Below are 21,410 nucleotides of genomic sequence, written 5' to 3' on the forward strand. Positions count from 1 at the left end.
CTCAGAAAGGCAGCGTCCATTATTAAAGACCTCCAGAACCCAGGGCATTCCCTTTTCACACTGTTACCATCAGGTGGGAGGTACAGAAGCCTGAAGGCACACACTCAGTGAATTAGGAACAGCTTCTTCCCCTCTGCCATCTGATTCCTGAATGAACTTTGAAGCTTTGGACACTACCTCACTTTTTTGTATTTCTGTTTTTGCACATTTTAATAATCTATTCAATATACTTAATTGATTTACTTGTTTATTTAATATTGTTTTATGTTATTTATTATTATTAAATTTTCTCTCTGCTAGATTATGTATTGCATTGAACTACTGCTGCTAAGTTATCAAATTTCATGTCACATGCCGGTGATAATAAACCTGAGTCTGTCCTACCAAATGGATTCTGTGAACCTTTTACAATGTTCCTCTTGAATGGTCACTGTCCATTTCCATTCTCCGTATTCCTCCTTCTTCAATCACATGCCCTCACACATAAAAAATGCTAACAAGACAAATCCTATTGGCCAAACCAACAAGCCCAAACTAATCAACTAAATTTTCATTTTAAACAGCAAAAATGAAAAACTCTATTGTACAATGCAATGAAATGAACACTAACTCAATTCTGAGAAAATCTGCTGAATATAAAGTACTGGACAACACAATTGCTCCACCAAAACGAAGCATGGTCTCAAACTGGGGCACTACAGGGCAAAAGTCCTTAACAGTGCAGCTGAGCAGAGTGTTCTTGGGATCAGAGTTCCTATCTCCTTGGTTGATCAGGTGGTTAAGAAGCCTGATGGAATGCTCGTTAGAACCATAGAACACTACAGCACAGTACAGGCCCTTCAGCCCTCCGTGTTGTGCCGACCCACATAATCCTTAAAAAAAAAGTACGAAACCCACACTACCCCATAACCCTCTATTTTTCTTTCATCCATGTGTCTGTCCAGGAGGCTCTTAAATACCCCTAATGTTTTAGCCTCCACCATCATCACTGGCAAGTTATTCCAGGCACTCACAACCCTCTGACAACTTACCCCTGATGTCTCCCCTAAACTTCTCTCCCTTAATTTTGTACATATGCCCTCTGGTGTTTGCTATCGGTGCCCTGGGAAACAACTATCCACCCTATCTATGCCTCTCATAATCTTGTAGACTTTCTCATTCCCCTCTCATTCTTCTACGCTCCAAAGAGAAAAATCCCAGCTCTGCTAACCTTGCTTCATATGACTTGTTCTCCAAACCAGGCAACATCCTGGTAAATCTCCTCTGCACCCTCTCCATAGCTTCCACATCCTACCTATAATGAAGTGACCAGAACTGAACACAATACTCTAAGTGCGGTCTCACCAGAGATTTGTAGAGTTGCAACATGACCTCTCTACTCTTGTTTTTATAAGACAAGTCATTAAGTTAAAAACTCAGGAGGCTATGTTGTAACTATGTAATATAAACTCTGGTTAGGCCACATCTGGAGTATTGCATACAGTTCTGATCGCCCCACTATAGGAGGGATGTTGAGGCTTCGGAGAGGATGCAGAAGAGGTTTAGCAGGATGATGCCCAGTTTAGAGGGCTTGTGCTATCATGAGAGGCTGGGTAACCTTGGGTTGTTTTCTCTGGAGCGTCGGAGGTTGAGGCACAGAGAGAGTGGACAGAGAGTATTTGTTTCCCAGGATTGAAATGTCTAATACCAGAGGGCATATATTGAAGGTGAGAGGGGGTAGGTTCAATGGTGAGAAAAGGCAAATACATAAGAGATTTCGACTGGCACATAGATGTAAGGAAATGGAAGGATATGGATGGACATGGTACAGATGAGAGGAATTAGTTTTCGCTACGGAGCTCGTTCGGCACAACATTGTGGGGCCAGATAGTCTGTTCCTGTGTTGTATGTAAATATTTCTGCACTTGCCTCCTGTAAGATCTGAGGGAACACCTTATGAGTCCCAGGGGATTTGTACACCCAAACCTTCCCTTAGCATAGCAAACAGCACCACCCTCCCCTGTAATCTGTAGAAGGTCCACATCATTGATACCATTTTGTCCAACTTCTACAGACACTGTGTTCAACTCCTGAGTAAATACAGAGGCCAAAAAACCTATTTAAGGTCTCCCCACCTCATTTCACTCCACACATGGATCTGGTCTTCCAGAGGACCAGTTCTGTCCTTTGCAGTTCCTTTTTTCTGAACATATCTGTAGAAACCCTTAGGATTCCCCTTCCTCTGTCTCCCAGGCCAACTGCATGCCTTCTATTACCCCCCTGATTTATCTCCCAAGTGTTCCCCTACTTTTCTTAAACTCAAGCACCTTATTTGTTCCTCCTGCTGTGCTCCCCTTTTCCATGTTCAGTGTCTCCTGAGTGAATACAGAAGCAGAAAGTCTATGTAAGATCTCCCCCTTTGCTTTTGGTTCCACACATGGATTACCATTCCAATTGTGTCCCTTTTGCTCTTAACATATCCGTAGAATCCCTTAGGATTCAGCTTTTCTGCTCAGACTGCTGTGACTATGAACAAAGTCCCCAAAGGGACAGTGAATCTGGTGAATATAAAAGTTTTTATTCAGCAAAAGAAGCGGGCGTCATACTGAAGACACTCTTGGAAGTGGAGGCCTCCCCGGCCCAATTTTATATGACATTCTTATACGCCAAAGATCAAAGGTAACAGCAGGACTATTCTACAGGTACAATGTATCCACAGTTCTTCAACTGGATTACAAATGATTTTAAAATACTTCGATCTTCATACCAATGCTCAATGTACCCAAAATGTATGTTAATCCCCACTGACTCTGGGCTGCAATCATGCATATGCAGGCATTTCAGGTCAATGGAGTTTTTCTTTGCTTGCAATCTACCAGCCTGCAGCTCCAAGAACACCATAGTTCTAGACTACGTATATTTTAAACTCAACTACAATCCACGTTCAAGTCTGAAGATTGGTTGCTGTTGAAATAAATATTTACATCAATTGATGGCTTTGTGCCAAAGTTTGCAGATGATACGAAGATATGTGGAAGGGTAAGAAGTGCTGAGGAAGCAATGTGATTGCAGCAGGACTGAGACAAATTGGAAGAATGGGCAAAAAACTGGCAAATGGAATACAGTGCTGGGAAAAGCATGATAATGCATTTTAGTAAAAGGAACAAAAGTGCAGATTATAATCTAAATGGGGAGAAGGTTCAAACATCAGAAGTGCAGAGGGTCCTCATTCAAGACTCCCAGAAAGTTAATTTACAGGTTGAGTCTGTGGAAAAGAAGGCAATGGTAGCATTTATTTCAAGAATAGAATATAAAAACAAGGAGATAATGCTTTATCAGAAAGGATGTGTCGTCACTGGAGAGAGTCCAGGAATGAAGGGGTTAACATATCAGGAGCATTTGGCAGCTTTGGGCCTGTACACACTGGAATTTAGAAGAATGCAGCAGGATCTCACTGAAACCTACTGAATGTTCAAAGGACTTGATAAAGTGGATGTGGAGAGGATGTTTCCTATGCTGGTGGTATCCAGAACTAAAGGGCACAACTTCAAAATTGGAGTTGAGTGGGATCCAGATTCAGCCATGAAGGAATGGCAGAGCAGACTAGATGGGCTGAATGGCTTAATTCTGTTCCTAGGTCTTATCAATCCAGAATATGCCCCAACAGAGCAACTGCATGCCTTCCATTAGACTTCTGTATAATTGTGTGTTCTGTTGCATTTCTTGTACTCCGTACCTATCTGCCTGTACCTGTGACACATGTTTTTTCTTAATTAGGGCCTCAACACCTCTCAAAAACCAATTATCCCTAACCCTATTTTCTTTATCTTTTATTCTGACAGGCTTTGTTCTCTTTTGAAGGCCTCCCACTTAGCAAGTACATGTTTGCAATAAAACAGCCTGTCCCAATCCACACTTGCCAGATCCTGTCTGGTAGAATAAATGGTCCTTTCTCCAATTTAGAATCTCACCCGTCGACCAGATTTGAAAAGTTTGGGGTGGTGGATCTCAGCCCAAGACTATGTCACACCAGCATGGCATGGGTCTGAGAGCAAGGGCCAGACTGAAAAGGTCAGGCTGTTGGGGCCAGAGGAAGAGCAAGAGGCCAGTGTCCAGCTTGCTGCCCTAGAAGTTTTACTCTTCTCTGCGCTGTTCTAAGGCAGTGGCCTGCAACTAATGGGCTCCTTCATCAGATGCCGGCCTTGTGTCCGTGGACTCACTTCTGTGAACTTCAGTTCTGAACGGGATTTACTTACTTTCATTGTTTGCACAATTTGTTTTTTTTCCCCTGCAACTTGGTTGTTTGATGGACTTCCCTTTTTAAATAGGTTCCATTGGTTTTCTTTGTTTTGTGACTGCCGATAAAAAGACAAATCACAAGGTTGTATATAGTATACGCAGTTTGATAGTAAATTTACTTTGAACTTTGGTAGACTGCACTGGAAGTACAGATCACAAGGAATCGGGGATAGCTGACTAATCTGATACACACTTGGCTTGATGGTAGAAAGCAAATGGTGAAGTTGGGAGACTTAACTAGTGCTGTGCTGTGGAGACTATTGCAGACGTTGTCAACCATTTCAGTGATTTGGATGAGAATGTACAATGCAAGGTTAGTAAGTTTGCAGATGGCACAGTGAGCAGTGAAAAGCTTATACAGGGCAATCTCAGTCAGATGAGTACATGGGCTGAGGAATGGTAACTGGAGTTTACATTGGATTTTGCATTTTGTACGGTCAAACTCGGGTTGGAATTTTGTAGAGAACTGTGAAGCCCTGGGGTGTGCTGCAGGACAGAGAAACCTTGGAGTACACATGTATGGCTTACTGAAACTAGAGTGAAAGGTTGACAGGATGGTGAAAAAGGCTTTTGGCACACTCAACTAAATAAATCAGGGCCCTGCGTACAAAGGTTTGGAGGTCATGGTGCAGTTAAACATTTAAGAGACTGGTTGAAGCCACATTTGGAGAATCGTAAACACAAGAGATTCTTCAGATGCAGGAAACCCAGAGCAACACACACAAAACGTTGGACCTCAGCAGGTCAGGCAACATCAATGGAGGGGAATAAATGGCTGAGACTTTTCATCTGGACTGGAAAGGAAGAGGAGAGAAGCCAGAGCAAAAATAGTCACATTCCACATGCTTGGCCGGTCATCGTCACTCCTCCCTGGCTCTGTTTCCCTGCTCTTACCCGCACCGCTGCCCACAGCCCCTAACTCTGCCCTGTGCTTCTCACCCTACTCCACTGAACATCCAACTTATGGCTCCCCTTTCTGCTTTCAGACTTCGGAGGACAGTGGTGTTTTCTAGCAGCCCAGTAGTATTACACACTGCCCTTTAGAAGCAGTGAAAATGAAATGAGAAGGGAGTGAGGTGGTTAACTACAAGCGAGATATAGAGGCGAGGACCTTGATACACTAGCTATCACTAAAAAGGTAGTGATGAGCAAACTTGTGTGCCTAAAGATAGACAAGTCATGTGGTCCTGATGGAATGCACCCCAGGGTACTGAAAGAAATGGCAGAGGTTATAGCTGAGGCTTTGGAGATCTGTAACCACAATCATCTACTTTACTCCATATATGGCGCAAATTCAAATATAACACCTTCAGCCCTGTATTCACTCTTTTTGATTTTGTCCACCTTTTCAGTTGTGGCTCTTCCTGTTGACTGCAATTTTGCCCTATTATCAGCCTCTCCTTGCTAGGAATCACACTATACATTGCCTGCTTGAAAACCAACTCCCTCATCCTCACCAATATCTCTCCAGTTCCCATACCCCTGCCAAATTAGTTTAAACCCACCTGAACAACTTGAGCCAACCTGCCTGCAAGGGATATTGGAACTCCTCAGGTTCAAGTGTAACCTGTCCCTTTAGTGAGTCATACCAGCCACAGAAGAAACCCCTTCCCCTGCTCCAGTTCCTCAGCCAAGAATTCACCTGCCAAATCTTACTTTTCTTACCCTCACTGGCATGTGGCACAAGCAGCAATCCAGAGATTACTAGCTTCTCCCTAGCTCCCTAAAATCTCTCTTCAGGACCTCCTCCCCTTGTCTGCCTTTGCCATTGGGGCTAACATATACCGAGACTTTTGGCTGCTCACCCTCACCCTTGGGAATGTTATGGACCCAATCCAGCTCTAACACCATATTCAAATTTGCTGATGACACCCTGGTTGTAGGCCATAATCGAAGGTGGTAGTGAATCAGCATACAGGAGAGAGTTTGAAAATTTGGCCAAAATGGTATAACAATCACTTCTCTCAAGATCAATTATAGACTTAAAGAGGAGGAAACCAGAGGTCTCATTGGAGCATTGGAGGCGGAGAGGGTTAATAAATTTAAATATCCGGGTGACACTATCTCAGAGGACCTGTCCTGGACCCATCATATAAATGTAATTGCAAAAGAAGCATGACAGTGCCTCTACTTCCTCAGGAGGCTGTGGAGATTTGGCATGATATCAAAAACCTTGGCAAAACGTCTACAGATGTGTAGTGGAGAGTGTATTGACTGTATAACATCTTGGCATGGGAACACCAATGCTTTTGAATGGAAAATCCAATAAAAGGTGGTGGCTTTGGCCCAGTACACAACAGGTAAAACCCTCCCAACCACTGAGCAATCTACATGAAGCACTGTCACAGGAAAGCAGCATCTATCATCAGAGATCCTCACCACCCACATCATTCTCTTTTCACGCTGCTGTCATTAGCAGAAGGTACAAAAGCATCAGGACTTGCACCACCAACCCCTCAACCATCAAAGCTCTTGAACAAAAGTGGATAATTACACTTATTGAGATATTCCCACAACCAATTGAAGGACTTACTTTAAGGACTCTTTATCTTGTTACTTCATGCTGTCAATACATCTTGCTATTTATTTACAGTTGCATTTTGACAGCTTGTTATCTTCTATGCTCTTGCACCTTCACTGATCCTGTTATGTATTCTGACAATAAATTTTACTTTGAATTTTTGAACATGGGAACTATATTTCTGTTCCGCATTCCGGATTGGCAAAAACATCACCTCCACAATCTCTATCGGCACAGGTGCACCTGAGGGATGTGTACTTAAGCCCCCCTGCTACACGATTGATTGTGTTACTAAGTACAGCTCCAATACCATATCCAAGTTTGCTGCATATCGAAGCTGGAGCTCGGCAGTGTTGCCATCCGCTCCCATTCCCTCTTCCAAACCCATCCTCTCAACTGGCGCTGAAAGTAGTATGAAGCATGGCCGCCTCCTTACCCAGAAACCTCTACTGCCAAGGGACCCCTATATGCGTCACGCACTGCACTGTGCGCGGTCGTTCCCCGGCGCCCGGGTATCCGGATTGCGGGGGTGGGGTGGACCGGGACTGTCCCTCAGTCGCGGTTCGGATACAGGTGGCGATGAAATCCCCGCTCCTACCTGCTGCCCCTCTCCCTGTCTTGTTTTACGGCGGTTGGCACCCAGCTTAATGGAGCATTACCGCCACCTTCTGTCCCAGACTCACATTCTAAATCCCTTCACCCAATCTCACACACACATACCCTTTTGGCCATCCCTATTCCCCTTTATCCGTCATATCCTATAAAAAGCTAAAAATACCCCAACATGTGCTCTCTCACCCTTTTAATGTGAATTCCTGCATCCCCCAATTCCCTTAGATTAATTCTCATCATCTCGCTCTCTCTGCATCCCATACTTCCTGCAACTCAGAACTACATGTTCTACTGACTCCCCTTCCTGATATTCCTCACATAATCCTGTCTGGTGTTTCCCTACCATTTTCAATGTTTTGTTTAGTGCCCAGTGCCCCAGCCTTAACCTAGTCCACACAGTTTCCTCTCTTCTGTGTCCACTGCCTACCCTAGTACCTGCAACATTTTTTTGTGTTTGATATAAATGCCTCCCTTTCCCCTCCCTGAGCAGTGGTGGATAACTGTTTGTCAGGTTGGAGGCCGGTGACTAGTGGTGTGCCTCAGGGATCTGTACTGGATCCAATGTTGTTTGTCATATACATCAATGATCTGGATTATGGGGTTAAATTGGATTAGTAAGTATGCAGATGATACTAAGATAGGTGGCTTTATGGATAATGAAGTAGGTTTTCAAAGCTTGCAGAGAGATTTAGGCCAGTTAAGAGTGGGCTGAACGATGGCAGATGGAGTTTAATGCTGATAAGTGTGAGATGCTACATTTTGGTAGGAATAATCCAAATAGGACATACATGGTAAATGGTAGGGCACTGAAGAATGCAGTAGAACAGAGTGATCTAGGAATAATGGTGCATAGTTCCCTGAAGGTGGAATCTCACGTGGATAGGGTGGTGAAGAAAGCTTTTGGTATGTTGGCCTTTATAAATCAGAGCATTGAGTATAGGAGTTGAGATGTAATGTTAAAATTGTACAAGGCATTGGTAAGGCTGAATTTGGAGTATTGTGTACAGTTCTGGTCACCAAATTATAGGAAAGATGTCAACAAAATAGAAAGAGTACAGAAATTTACTAGAATGTTACCTGGGTTTCAGCACCTAAGTTACAGGGAAAGATTGAACAAGTTAGGTCTTTATTCTTTGGAGCGTAGAAGGTTGAGGGGGGACTTGATAGAGGTATTTAAAATTATGAGGGGATAGATTGAGTTGACATGGATAGGCTTTTTCCATAGAGAGGGGAGATTCAAACAAGAGGACATGAGTTGAGAGTGAGGGGACAAAAGTTTAGGGGTAACACGAGGGGGAATTTCTTTACTCAGAGAGTGGTAGCTGTGTGGAACGAGCTTCCAGTTGAAGTGGTAGAGGCAGGTTCGGTATTGACATTTAAAGTAAAATTGGATAGGTATATGGACAGGAAAGGAATGGAGTGTTATGAGTGAGTGTGGATCAGTGGGACTAGGTGAGAGTAAGCGTTCGGCACGGACTAGAAGGGCCGAGATGGCCTGTCTCAGTGCTAATTATTATCTCATTCCCCTTCAACCCTACATGTGCTGGAACCTATAGAAATTTTACCTGACCTCCCCGATTTGCAATTCTTGTGACTGACTGAAGGACTTCATAAAATACATCTTGCTGACTGTTTGAGTGTAAAGACCTTAAACTTGCTAGAACTGAGGATGAATATGAGCACATCAACACTTTGACTAGTCCAGCTTTCTCCACCCATCTCAACACAACCAACATCTCCACTGTATACTCCCCTAACTTATTAGATGTCCTTCTGCTGGTATAGCCACCCCAAACCCTGTCACTCCTGTTTCAGGTTCCTTAGCACCATCCGTATAAACCTGAGTATAATCACTATACTTTGCCATCACATGACAGTTAAATGCACTTACCAAATCAGTTTTATATTTTCCTTGCCTTTTTACCTCTAACAAATGCCAGTCTATGTCAGGCCATACAAGCTTCGATGGAGCTACCACTGGATAAACTACTGAAGGACTTATCCTTAGATCAAACATTCCACACTCTTTAGCAATATCATACCCTTCCTGACTAAAGTTATTCCTCTGAAACTTCCCAGTTTCCCAGGACTCCAGCAACACTCCTTCAGCAAGGTGAGAATCATTGTGCCCCTGCAAATTAGCCCAGTAATTTGCCATCAATTGCATCCTTCTTAGTTCCAATTTCTACGTGTAGGGCTGATACTGGTAGTCCCGGAGTAATGCTGTCTCATCTGGCTGTATTCATTAGTACTCATGTATGGTTGAAGGAGAATTAAACTCGAATTGAATTGAATTATTGTCAGTCAACTGTACGCATGTAAACGTTCCTTCAGGCCAAGGTGCACAACACGGTACGTATAATCACACGCATAACATATGAAGTAATACTAGCACAAATAAATTAACAAATAATAAGGTGCATTTACGACACAAAAAAGTGGACAGTATGGCACTACCAGCGCTTCATACATTACGAGACCTGGGTGGTGGCCGGGAATTCAATCGTCTTACCATCTGGGGGAAGATGCTGTTTCTCATCCTAACAGTTCTTGTCATAATGCTCCTGCCCGGCAGTAGGGGATCAAAGAGATTGTTGGACGGATGGGAGGGATTGTTAAGGGTCCCTGATAAATATCTCCAGTGGGTGGAAGGGAGACCCCAATCACCCCCTCAGTAGTCCTCACAATCCTTTGTAGCATCTTGCCTTCAGGTGCCTTGCCATCCTGTACTAGAGGGTGATGCAGCTGGCCAGGACACTCTCAACGGTACTCCTGTAAAAACTGGTTAGAATGAGGCGGGGAGTCCTCATACACCTCAGTCTCCTTGGAAGTGAAGATGCTGCTGTGCTTTCTTGACTAAAGAGGTGATTTTGAGGGACAACGTGAGATCATCCATTCTGTGCACTCCCAGAAACTTGGTGCTCCCAACTCTCTCCACGGAGGAACCGTGTATGTACAGTGAAGAGTGGTCAGACTGCACCTTCCTAAAACGTGGTTATTTAAATTATTGTTGCCCTCCTGTCAGCTTGAATCAGTCAGGCCATTCTCCTCAGACCTCTCTCATTAACAAGGCGTTTTCACCCACAGAACTACCGCTGTCTGGATGTTTGATTGTTTTTCGCACCACCATCTGTAAACTCTAGAGATTGTTGTGCTTGAAAATCCCAGGAGATCAGCAATTTCTGAGGTACTCAAGCCACTCTGGCAAGCTGTAATATTAAATTCATGGTCAAAGTAACTTAAATCACATATCTTCCCCATTTTGATGTTTGTTCTGAAGAACAACTTGGTTTGGCCAAATACTAAAGACTGGTGTTGATCATCTGGCTAGTGTGCTCAGGGAGATCTTTAGCCTCTCGCTTCAGGAGTGTGTGGTATCCACCTGCTTCAAGCAGGCTTCAATTATTCCCGTGCCCAAGAAGGGCTTGGTGACCTGCCTCACCCAGTAGCCCTTACATCCATGATGATGAAGTGTTCTGAGAGGATAGCGATGAAACATATCAAATCGACTTTGATCCACTCCGGTTTGCCTACCAGTGCAGATGCCATTTCATTGTCTCTTCACTCAACCCTGAAACATCTGGACAGCAAAGATGCCTACATACACCAGGATGCTCTTTATCAACACCAGCTCAGCATTTAATACCATCATCCCCTGAAAACTCATCGAAGAGCTCCAAGACCTTAGCAGCAATACCTCCTCGTGCAATTGGATTCTGGATTTCCTCACTTCCAGACCCCAGTTAGTTCAGATTAGTTTACATCTCCATCAGCACAGGGGAGCCAGAAGGCTGTGTGCTTAACCTCCTGCTCTACACCTATGACTGTGTGCCTAAGCACAGCTCCAGTGCCATTGTGGGATCTACTGATTTTTCCATCCCCAGGTTCTTTTAGGAGTCCAAGGATGAGTAAAAACTTGTTGCTTCACAATTGTTCATTTCAAAGTTTAAACAAAAGAACAGATAAAACTAAAAGAATACAAAGAGAAAAACAAGAAAAAAGATTGTCATTTTGCAGAGTCTGACACTTATATACTCAGATCAGCCAAATTCCTGAGGTGAGTTAAAAGTCATGTGCCTATGCTGAAGGAGATAAACCATATGTAACTGTTGTACCGCTTTTCCATCAGTAGGTAGAGACAGACACCAAATATTGTGAAAAATACACCAGTTAAATAGGTTAGTAAACGGCAATGGCTAAAAAATTTATTAATTCAACTATCTTATTAAAGCTTAAAAAATTGATTCCAACACCAGATTCAAGTTTGCTGATGATACCAGTGTTGTGGACTGAATCAAAGGTGGTCGTAACAACAACCTCTCACTCAATGTCAGCAACACCAAGGAGCTGATTATTGACATCAGGAGTAGGGAACCAGAGGTCCTCAAGCCAGTCCTCCTCAGAGGATCAGAGGTAGAGAGGGTAAGCAACATTGAATTTCTCTGCGTTATTATTTTAGAGCCTGTCCTGGGCCCAGCACATATGTGCAATTATGAAGAAAGCATGGTCGCGCCTCTACTTCCTTATGAGTTTGTGGAGATTCAGCGTGACATCTAAAACTTTGACAAACTTCTATAGATGAGTGGTGGAGCGTATTATTGACTGGCTGCATCACAAGCTGGTAAACAATGACCAATGCCCTTAAATAGAAAATCCTACAAAAAGGAGTGGATATGGCCTAGTTCATCATGGGTAAAGCCCTCCCCATCACTGAGCCAATCTACATGAAACGCTGTTACAGGAAAACAGCATCCATCATCAGCGACTCTCACTGCCCAGGTCATGCACTCTTCTTACTGCTGCCATCAGGAAGAAGGTACAGGAGCTTCAGGATTCACCAAAACGAGGTTCAGGAACAGTTATTGCCCCTCAACCAAAGTGGGGGATAACTTCACTTGCCCCAATTGTGACCTGTTCCCACAATCTATGGACTCGTTTTCAAGGACTCTTCATGTTCTCAATGTTTATTTATTTATTATTATTATTATTTCTTTTTGTCTTTGCACAGCTTATTGTCCTCAGCATTCTGGTTGAATGTCCTAGTGAATGTCTTTCAGTGATTTTCACTGATCTTCTATCGATTTGTTGCATATGCCCACAAGAAAACAAATCTCGGAGTTGAATTGGTGACATATATGTACTTTGATAATAAACGTTTTTGGAATTTTGAACTGAACCTCTGCACCATGTCTGCATGCTTTTATGCATTGAGTTGTTGCCACATGACTGGATGAAAAGATATTCACATTAATGAGCAGGTGTACAGGTGTACCTAATGAGTGTACAAGGATCAGAGGCTGGACACAAATCCACAGGAGATGGAAGTGTGTGACATGCTGGACACAAGTCCACAGGAGATGGAAGTGTGCCACAGACTGGACGCAAGTCCACAGGAGATGGAAGTGTGCCACATACTGGACACAAGTCCACAGGAGATGTAAGTGTGCCACAGACTGGACACAAATCCACAGTAGGTGTAAGTGTGCCACATACTGGACACAAATCCACAGGAGATGTAAGTGTGCCACATACTGGACACAAATCCACAGGAGATATAAGTGTGCCACATACTGGACACAAGTCCACGGGGACAGACCGTGTGTGACACACTGGGCCCTAGGTTATGGTGGGACTGACAGTGTGTGATACACTGGGCACTAGGTTACAGGGACAGACCCTGTGTGACACGCTGGGCACCAGTTTATGGGGACAGAGTTTGTGTGACATGCTGGGCACTAGTTTACGGGGACAGACTGTGTGCGACACACTGGGCATCTTGTCCATCTCTATCAAATCACTTCTCATCCTCCTTCTCTCCAAACAGAAAAGTCTTAGCTCACTCAAACTTTCCTCATAAGACATGCTCTCTCATCCAGGCAGCATCCTGGAAAATCTCCTCTGTAAAGCTTCCACAAGCTTTCATAATGAGGTGAACAGGACTGAACACAATACTCCACATGTGGTCTAACCAGTGTTTTCTAGAGCTTTACTATTATTTTTTTTGCTGTGAGCATTGAATAAAATGGCTGTCCCCTTGCGATTTGATTTCCTCATTGACTTCTGATCAATATCACCTTCAGATCCAATGTACTTACCCAGATATCGCACTTGCCAGGGAAGAGACGCTCAGGGACGCGAGCAGCATAGACGGCAACACCCACGATGTACAGGAAAGCCATGAGGAACAGCCAGCCCAGCTGTCCAACCGTCGCTGCTTTGATGAAGCCCTCGACAAACATGAAGTGAAGTGTGGGGACTAGTCTGCTCAGACCAAGACCCAGGAACACGCCTGTGGGAGTGAGGAGAGCTGTCAGCTCCTTTTCTCCCCATCCATCCTTCCCCTTTCCCCCCAAACCTTCTCCTCTCCCCATTTTCCTGCAACTCTCACCACCCCTTTCCCCCCCAATCCTTCCATTCTCTCTTCTTCCAACTCCCCAGACTCCTCAACCTCTGTCCCCTAACCTTCCTCCCTCCTCACCCTCCCTCCCCACATCACACACAGCTGCCCTGAGCCCAGCACTCACCTGCGCGCAAGGCCCTGTACTGAGGGGTGGCAAAGCGGTCCCACTGAGATACCACGATGGCAGTGATGCCCAGCACACAGACGTTGATTAGGTAGATGAGCCGGGGCTGGGGGGAGCAGTAGAAGGAGTAGTATAACCAGGGTACGAAGCTGCCCATGATCAGCAACGCGATACCTGAGTAATCCAACCTGCCAGCACAGCAAGGCCGAGTGAGTGGCGTGGTGAGCGTTATTCTGTATATAGACTGCCCCGAACCCCCGGATTAGATCCACACCTGGGGATCTTTTACTCTACATATAAAGACCCCTGGATTACACTCGCCCCATCACTGAACTGTTCCCACAACCTATGGACTCACTCTTTATCTCGTCTTCTCGATATTTATTTATTATTATTATTTCTTTTCTATTTGCAGAGTTTGCTTTCATTTGCACACGGGTTGTTTGTTCATCCTGTTCGATGCAGTCTTTCTTTTTTTTTGTAATTTAATTTTTTTATTGAAGTTCATCATCTAAGAAACATTTCCATAAGATGTATTTCAGACATTGTACATATATATCATATAATAATATATTTCACAAATCTCCACAAAGTATTTATCTGAGATACACACTTATAGAAAAGAGTGGAAAGAAAAAACAAGCAAAAGGAAAGAACTATGTACAAGTAGGGAGTGATCTTTTTTTTCACAACAGATTCATTGATTTGTGACAATAAGATCAGGCCTATGAGGCATTATGTAGTTAAACCATTTTTCCCAGTATGAGTTAAATTGTTCCAGCTTATGGTTAACAGATGCTGTTATCTTCTCCATTTTGTAAATGTCCATTGTAATTTCCATCCATGTATTTAAAGTTGGGCTCTCCTGTGATAACCATTTCCTAGTAAGAGTCTTTTTATTGGCCACCAACAGTATATTCATTAAATATTTATCTCTTTTCAACCATTCTTGAGGTATATATCCAAAATATATGGTCTTACTCTCTAAGGGTATTTCACATTTAAAGATGTCTTGTAGGGCATTGTGTATCCCCCCTCCAATAGTTTTGATAACAGGCAGTCCCAAAAAATATAATGATTTGCATTTTGATTTCCACAATTTCTCCAGCAAACAGGGAGGTTACTATCATCACGTACAAAATGCTGGTGGAACACAGCAGGCCAGGCAGCATCTATAGGGAGAAGCTGCCCGGCCTGCTGTGTTCCACCAGCATTTTGTGTGTGTTTGTATGAATTTCCAGCATCTGCAGATTTCCTCGAGGTTACTATCATAATGGGATTTTTGAGAAGCTGTAACCAAATCTATTATCGTTTTTCCATCCAAACTCCCTCCATTTCTGTGAACTGGTACACTTCCATTGATACCTCCATATTATTGTCCATTCTTCCTCAGATATAATTATCCCTCCTTCCTTCTCCCATTTTGTTTTAATATATTAAGTTGAATGTGTTTTAGGATTTGACAACCCTTTATACATGCTTAAAATGATTCAACTACTGTTAACTGAATTATATGCCTTTCTAAATAGCTCTGTCAAGCATGTACTTGCCTTGGTTACATTTTTAAGCATCTTATTAACATATTGTCACATCTTTAAATACCGATAAAAATCTTGTTTTTCTAATAAGTGTTACTCTTTAAGCATTTCAAAACTGAACAGTGTTCCTTTCATTATGTTGCAAAGAACTGTTATTCCTTTAGCTGTTCAGTCCTTACATCCAGCATCCAATTTATTTGGTGTAAAATCCCAGTCATAAGCACACCATATAAGAATTGCAATATCTCCCTCTAGATTATATTCTTTTATAGTAGTTTTCCATATTTTAAGAGTCAAATTCACCCATGGGTTATCAATAGTATTTAGATACCTTTGCAGGTTGTTATCAGCCAAAATTGCTTGTATGGGGATGGGAAGTACCCGCTCCTCAATGTTTTTCCATTGAGCGTCATATGATGGGTTGCACCAGCATATCACAGCTCTCAACTGTGCTGCAAATTAATCATCTCTAAGAGAAGGTAGGCCCCATCCCCCCTTTTCCTTTGCTAATTGCAAAGTTTTGAGATGAACTCTAGGTCTTTTACCCTGCCAAATATACCTTGATAACATCATGTTCCATTCATTGAATTGATTTTGATTAATCTCTATTGGTAGGGTCTGAAAGAGATATAACAGTCTGGGCAGTATATTCATTTTAATAGACTCAATCCTTGAAGTGAGACTGAAAAAAGGAACCAGGTTCCACCTTGCCATATCTTCCTTAATTTTTTATATAAAGGCTGATAATTAAATTCTGATAATTTTGCCAAATCTTTTGGCATAATGATGCCCAAATATTTGGAAGACTCTATGTGCCATGCCCAGGGATATCTACTTTCAATTTCTCTTGGTGAGCTATAGTAATATGAAAGTAATTGGGTTTTATCTATGTTGATCTTGTATTCTGATAATTGACCATATTGTTCAAAGGATTGCATCAATTTAGGTAAAGAGTATGTTGGTTGCCCTAGATAGATAAAAGTCATCCGCATAACAAGCCAATTTATGCTCTGTCCCTTTAATGGTAATTCCCCTGATTTCTTCATTTTGTCTGATGTATTGAGCTAATGGTTCCAATATAACGCGAAGAGTAGCGGTGACCATGCACAACCCTGTCTCGTGCGCCAATTGATAAATATCCATTGACTTTAATCCTAGCAGTAGGATTGTCATATAGTGTCTGTATAGTTTTAATAATTGTGTCTTGGAAACCAAATCTATGTGAAACTCTGTAAAGAAAATTCCAATTAACCAAATCAAATGGCTTTTCAGCGTCCACACTTATCACTACTGCTTTGATTTTATTTTTTTGTATATGATCCAGAATGTGAAGTGTCCTTCGTATATTGTCTTGTGTCTGGCATTGTCGTATAAAACCCGTCTGATCATTATGTATCAGTATGGGTAGAAACTCCTCTAATCGTTTGTCCATGATGGAAGTAAATAATCTATAATCTACATTAAGAATGGATATTAGTCTAATTGACCTGCATTCCACTTTATCCTTGTCTTCTTTCAATATAGCTGAGATTATCACTTCCTTCCAACTGGCTGGCATTTGTGCCTTTTTTAGAGCCCATTTCAGTGTGAGGAGTAAAGCAGAATTAACTCATTTTTAAATTCTTTGTACCACTCTGCCGTATACCCATCTGATCCTGGTGACTTGCTTAATTTAAGCCTACTAGTTGCAGCTTTTAATTCAACTTCAGTTATGTCAGCAGTCTTCACTTAAAGTGGGTAACTCTAGAGAATTCAAGTAGGTGTCAATTTGGGTTATGCTTCCCCCTGGAACTTTGGAATATAGAGTTTTGTAAAACACTTTAAAAGCTTCTTGAATTTCACTTAGCTTATTTTTTATCATTTTCATTCTTGGGTCCCTAATTCTACGAATTGTATTTTCTACTAACTTTTTTTTTCAATTTCAATGCCAGTATTTTCATAGAGTTTGATCCACTTTCATAATGTCTCTGTTTCAAAAACATTAAATTTTTCTTGATTTCTTGCATTGCCAAACAATTAATTTCATTCCCAATTCTTTTAATTTCCCCTAATGTATCCTGTGCCAAATTCAATTTGTGTTTTTCTCTAGTTCCTTCAGCCTATTTTGTAATTCCTCTAATGTTTTATTCCTTATTTTTTCTTATATATCGCTATAATTTTCCCTCTTAAGATAGCCTTCAGAGTATCCCACAAAATGGGAGATGAAACCTCTCCATTATCATTAAATTCTAATTAGACCAATTTCTTTTTTAATTTGTTCCTTAAAGTATGGATCATTGAGTAGACTTGAATTTAGTTTCCAGATAGTATTCTTTGGTTGTAGGTCAAAATCAACAGATAAGTATATAGGTGCATGGTCTATTGTCCCAATTCCCAGGTGTTTATTTTATCTTTGTCTTTTCCAAATGTTATGAAATAGTCTATTCTTGTATATACAGAATGGGGAGCAGAATAATGAGTGTAATCCCTTCTGTCAGGGAAAAGGTCCCTCCATATATCAATTACACCAACATTCTCAAAAAAATCTTTCTTATGTAAAGATTTTGTTTCATAGGTTTTTCTATTGGAAGAGTCTAAGTTTGGTTGTAATTGTAAATTTAAGTCTCCCCCACATATCAGGAGACCTTCTGTTTCTGCTACCATAATATCAGTAATTTTCTGAAAGAAACCAGTATCACTTCAACATTCAACAGAGTAACTGAATTTCCATCTATATTCCCCCTTACCAGAATATATCTGCCTTCTTCATCTCCCATTTCGAATACTTTTTCAAAATTTAGCTTACTTGCGATAAGAATAGCAACTCCTCTCCTATGTCCTGATTTATATGAGGAAAAAAACAAATTAGTGAAGCCCATTCTCTTTAGTTTTCTATGCTCATTATCACTTAAATGAGTTTCCTGTAAATATACTACATGGGCTTGTTCGTTTTTCATTTTGGATAAAATTCTATTATGTTTGATTGGATTTAATAGCCCATTGACATTAAAAGAAATGAATTTTACTTTGTCCTTAGCCATCTGTATTTATCTGGCAATGTATCATTGAAATTAGCAGAAAAAAACTTAACCGATCTACTCCCTGAACAAATAAGAACCAAGAAACGCAAATAATAACAAAAATGGCAATGAACTTGTGATTCAAAGGCTGAGGTCTGCGTTGAGCTAGAGGAAATGTCTAGCTGTGGGGTATAACCCCTCCTACTTGTGAGTTGAGGGCCCCAACTGCAATATTCATAAAGGTCAGTGAACAAATCCATTACACAGAAAAGATTTCCCTGCGTACTCCTCCTATATATATGTGCACACACACACACATATATATTACTTACATACACATATATGCACACATATATATTCTCATTTTGGTGGGGAAAAAGGAGTAAGTGAGTGAATAAAGAATAACAACTAAGTAATATAAAATTGACATAATAAGTATTTCTTGAGATAGGTATATCACCATCTACTTTTGCTTCCGTTTAGCTTCTCAACATTTTTAAAGTTAGCCAAACCTTATGGCTCTTCTGAATGGGGTGAGGACTGTCTTTTGGAAACTCCCGGTATCTTCCTGATGTACTTCTCTCAGCCTCCTCCCATCTCCTGCCTTCTCGATTCTCTCACTATTTCCCAAGTGGAGCGGGATAATTCCTCTGCCAGGCTTTCCCTCGGCTTGATCATGCTGACGGGCAACCCTCTGGCCTTCACGTCTGTAGTCGCCTCTTCCATTGTCTGGTATGACGACATCCCATCGTCATAAAACACTCAAAAGTTTAGCAGGGTACGGAGGATGAAATCTAATCCTTTTTTTGCTTTAATATTCGCTTTACTTCAGGGTATTCTTCACGTTTCTGCAGGTCCACAGGGGGTAATCTTGGTCGAAATATATTAATTTATCATCGAAAAACACTCTCTTCTTACCCCAGGCCCTTTGTAAAATCTCCGCCTTTGTACTGTATCGAAGGAATTTAATTATTATTGAGCGTGGCTTATCTTGGGTAGACTTCCGGACTAACGCGCGATTCGTTCTCTCGATTTCCAGCTCCATAGTCGAGGGAAGCTCCAGCGCATCCCACAGCAACTTTCCGACAAACTCCGTCATAGACGAGCTCTCCGCTCCTTCGGGAACGTTGTATATTCTGATTTTTATCCACCGTGATCTTCCCTCTAGGTCAACCAGTTCACCTTCTTGGTGATTTAATATTTTTATTGTCTTACTCAGTATTCGTTCCACGTTTTGATCACGATCTTCCACCTTCTCAATTCGAGTCTCTGCCACCGCTATTTTTTGATTGACGTTGGCGAGCTCTGACTGAATATCATGTAGCTGCTGCTTTATATCTTTCTGGATCTCCCTTATCTCTTTCAGAATTTCGATCATATTCACTGCTTCGCCTGAACAAGGCCCAGCGTCCACCTCGCTAGCATGCGGTCGGGTAGGAGAGCCGCTCGCTGCACTCCTCTCGGCCGCAGGCTCCGCAGTGTCACTTTTTTAAATTTCCATTCTTTTTCCCCATTCTTGCCCCTTTTCAGTTCAAATATTTTTCAAAAAATACTCTATTTGATGGGTTAACGGGGCTTAATACTCGTTTTTCCAGAGGAGCTAGTGACTTAAGCTGCCATTCTCGATGAGGCCGAGTTAATGGAGCAGAATGGTGCCTCCCCGAGTCCGGCACACCCTGGCGGTGGGAGCGACTCTCAGGTACCTAGTAGGTGGGTCCAGATGTTCCCCGTCTCAGTGTGCAGCCTGAAGATGCTGTAGAAATAGGCATGGAACGAGGGCATCGGCGGCCGATGACCATGGAGCAGGAAGTAATTGTCTGGGATCACGCGCCACCTGCCCTCCCAAACCTGCAGATAGTGGGAATGGGGGAGGGGGGGTTGGTGGAGGGGAGAGGGAGGGATTGGGAGGGGGTGGAGAGGGTGGAGGCGGGAGGGAAGAGAGGGGGTGAGGGAGAGAGTGGTGTGGAGGGGTGTTGGTGGAAAGAGAGGGGATGTGGTATTGGTGATAGGTTGGGTGGTGGTGGCAGAGAGAGGGTGGGCAGGAGAGAGCGAGGGGGAAGGAGAAGGATGGAAAGGGAGCGTTGGGGAGGGAGAGGACAGGTGAGAAAGAGAACAGGGAGTAAGTACCATCTCATTTGATTAAGTGGCACAATTATACCACCTCTGGTCACTGAACCACTGCTTCCCCTCCTCAACCCACTGTCCAAACTCCCTGGGTTCACCCCTCCCTGTCCCTCCCCACATACGTTCTCTCCTCCGCATCCACATTCTATACCCTCCTCTGTCCCACTCCCTACATACAGTCACGATGAAGGGACTCGTGCTCATTTCCATCTGTAATGCTGCCTGGCCTGCTGAGATCCTCCAGTTTTTTGCGTGTGATCCAACAACTGGTAGAAATCTGCTTGTATCTCTACAGTACATTTGACGTCAATTTTGATAGAGGCCACGGTGGTCTTACCTTGAAGACAAACTCCTCCATCTTCTCCATGGCGTGGTGAGCCTGCTGAGGTCAGGACTTGTAGATGGTCCATCCCCTCCTCCTCCACCCCTTGTTCCGGCATGATCCAATCCGTCGTGCTGCCTGCAGAGGAGTCAGGGAGCCCTGTCACACATTGGGAGAGCTGCCTTGAGACATGCGTCACTAAGGAACCTTGTCAGCCAAGATACGCCCTCTTGCTACGAGCGTCAAAAGGGAAAATCCACATTCAGCAATTCATGAACAGCCTCTTCCCCCCCCACCACCAGATTTCTGAACAGACAATGAATCTCATTGTTCCTTTTTTAAAACTTTTTTGGTAACATAGTAATTTTACAGTACTGTGCAAAAGTCTACTGTGTACTGTATATATGTAAAAGGCACATATACAGTATATAGCTAGGGGGCCTACAACTTTTGCACATTACTGTGGTAATTTTATGTATTGCACTGGTACAC

At 42.6% G+C, this 21,410-nt stretch overlaps 1 protein-coding gene across 1 annotated transcript; it reads right to left on the reverse strand.

Annotated features, from left to right (window-relative positions):
* Window positions 1-11,301: 11,301 nt before the first annotated feature.
* LOC132385535 (adiponectin receptor protein 2-like) lies at window positions 11,302-20,963 on the reverse strand. Its single transcript, XM_059957667.1, has 5 exons — window positions 20,934-20,963; window positions 18,678-18,697; window positions 13,936-14,123; window positions 13,507-13,700; window positions 11,302-11,379 (listed from the first exon to the last, which is right to left on the reverse strand). The coding sequence occupies exons 1-5, from the start codon at window positions 20,961-20,963 to the stop codon at window positions 11,302-11,304; spliced, it is 510 nt and encodes a 169-aa protein (XP_059813650.1).
* Window positions 20,964-21,410: the final 447 nt, after the last annotated feature.

This window comes from Hypanus sabinus, assembly GCF_030144855.1.
Source record: "Hypanus sabinus isolate sHypSab1 chromosome 24 unlocalized genomic scaffold, sHypSab1.hap1 SUPER_24_unloc_8, whole genome shotgun sequence".
Classification (NCBI taxonomy): Eukaryota; Metazoa; Chordata; class Chondrichthyes; order Myliobatiformes; family Dasyatidae; genus Hypanus; species Hypanus sabinus.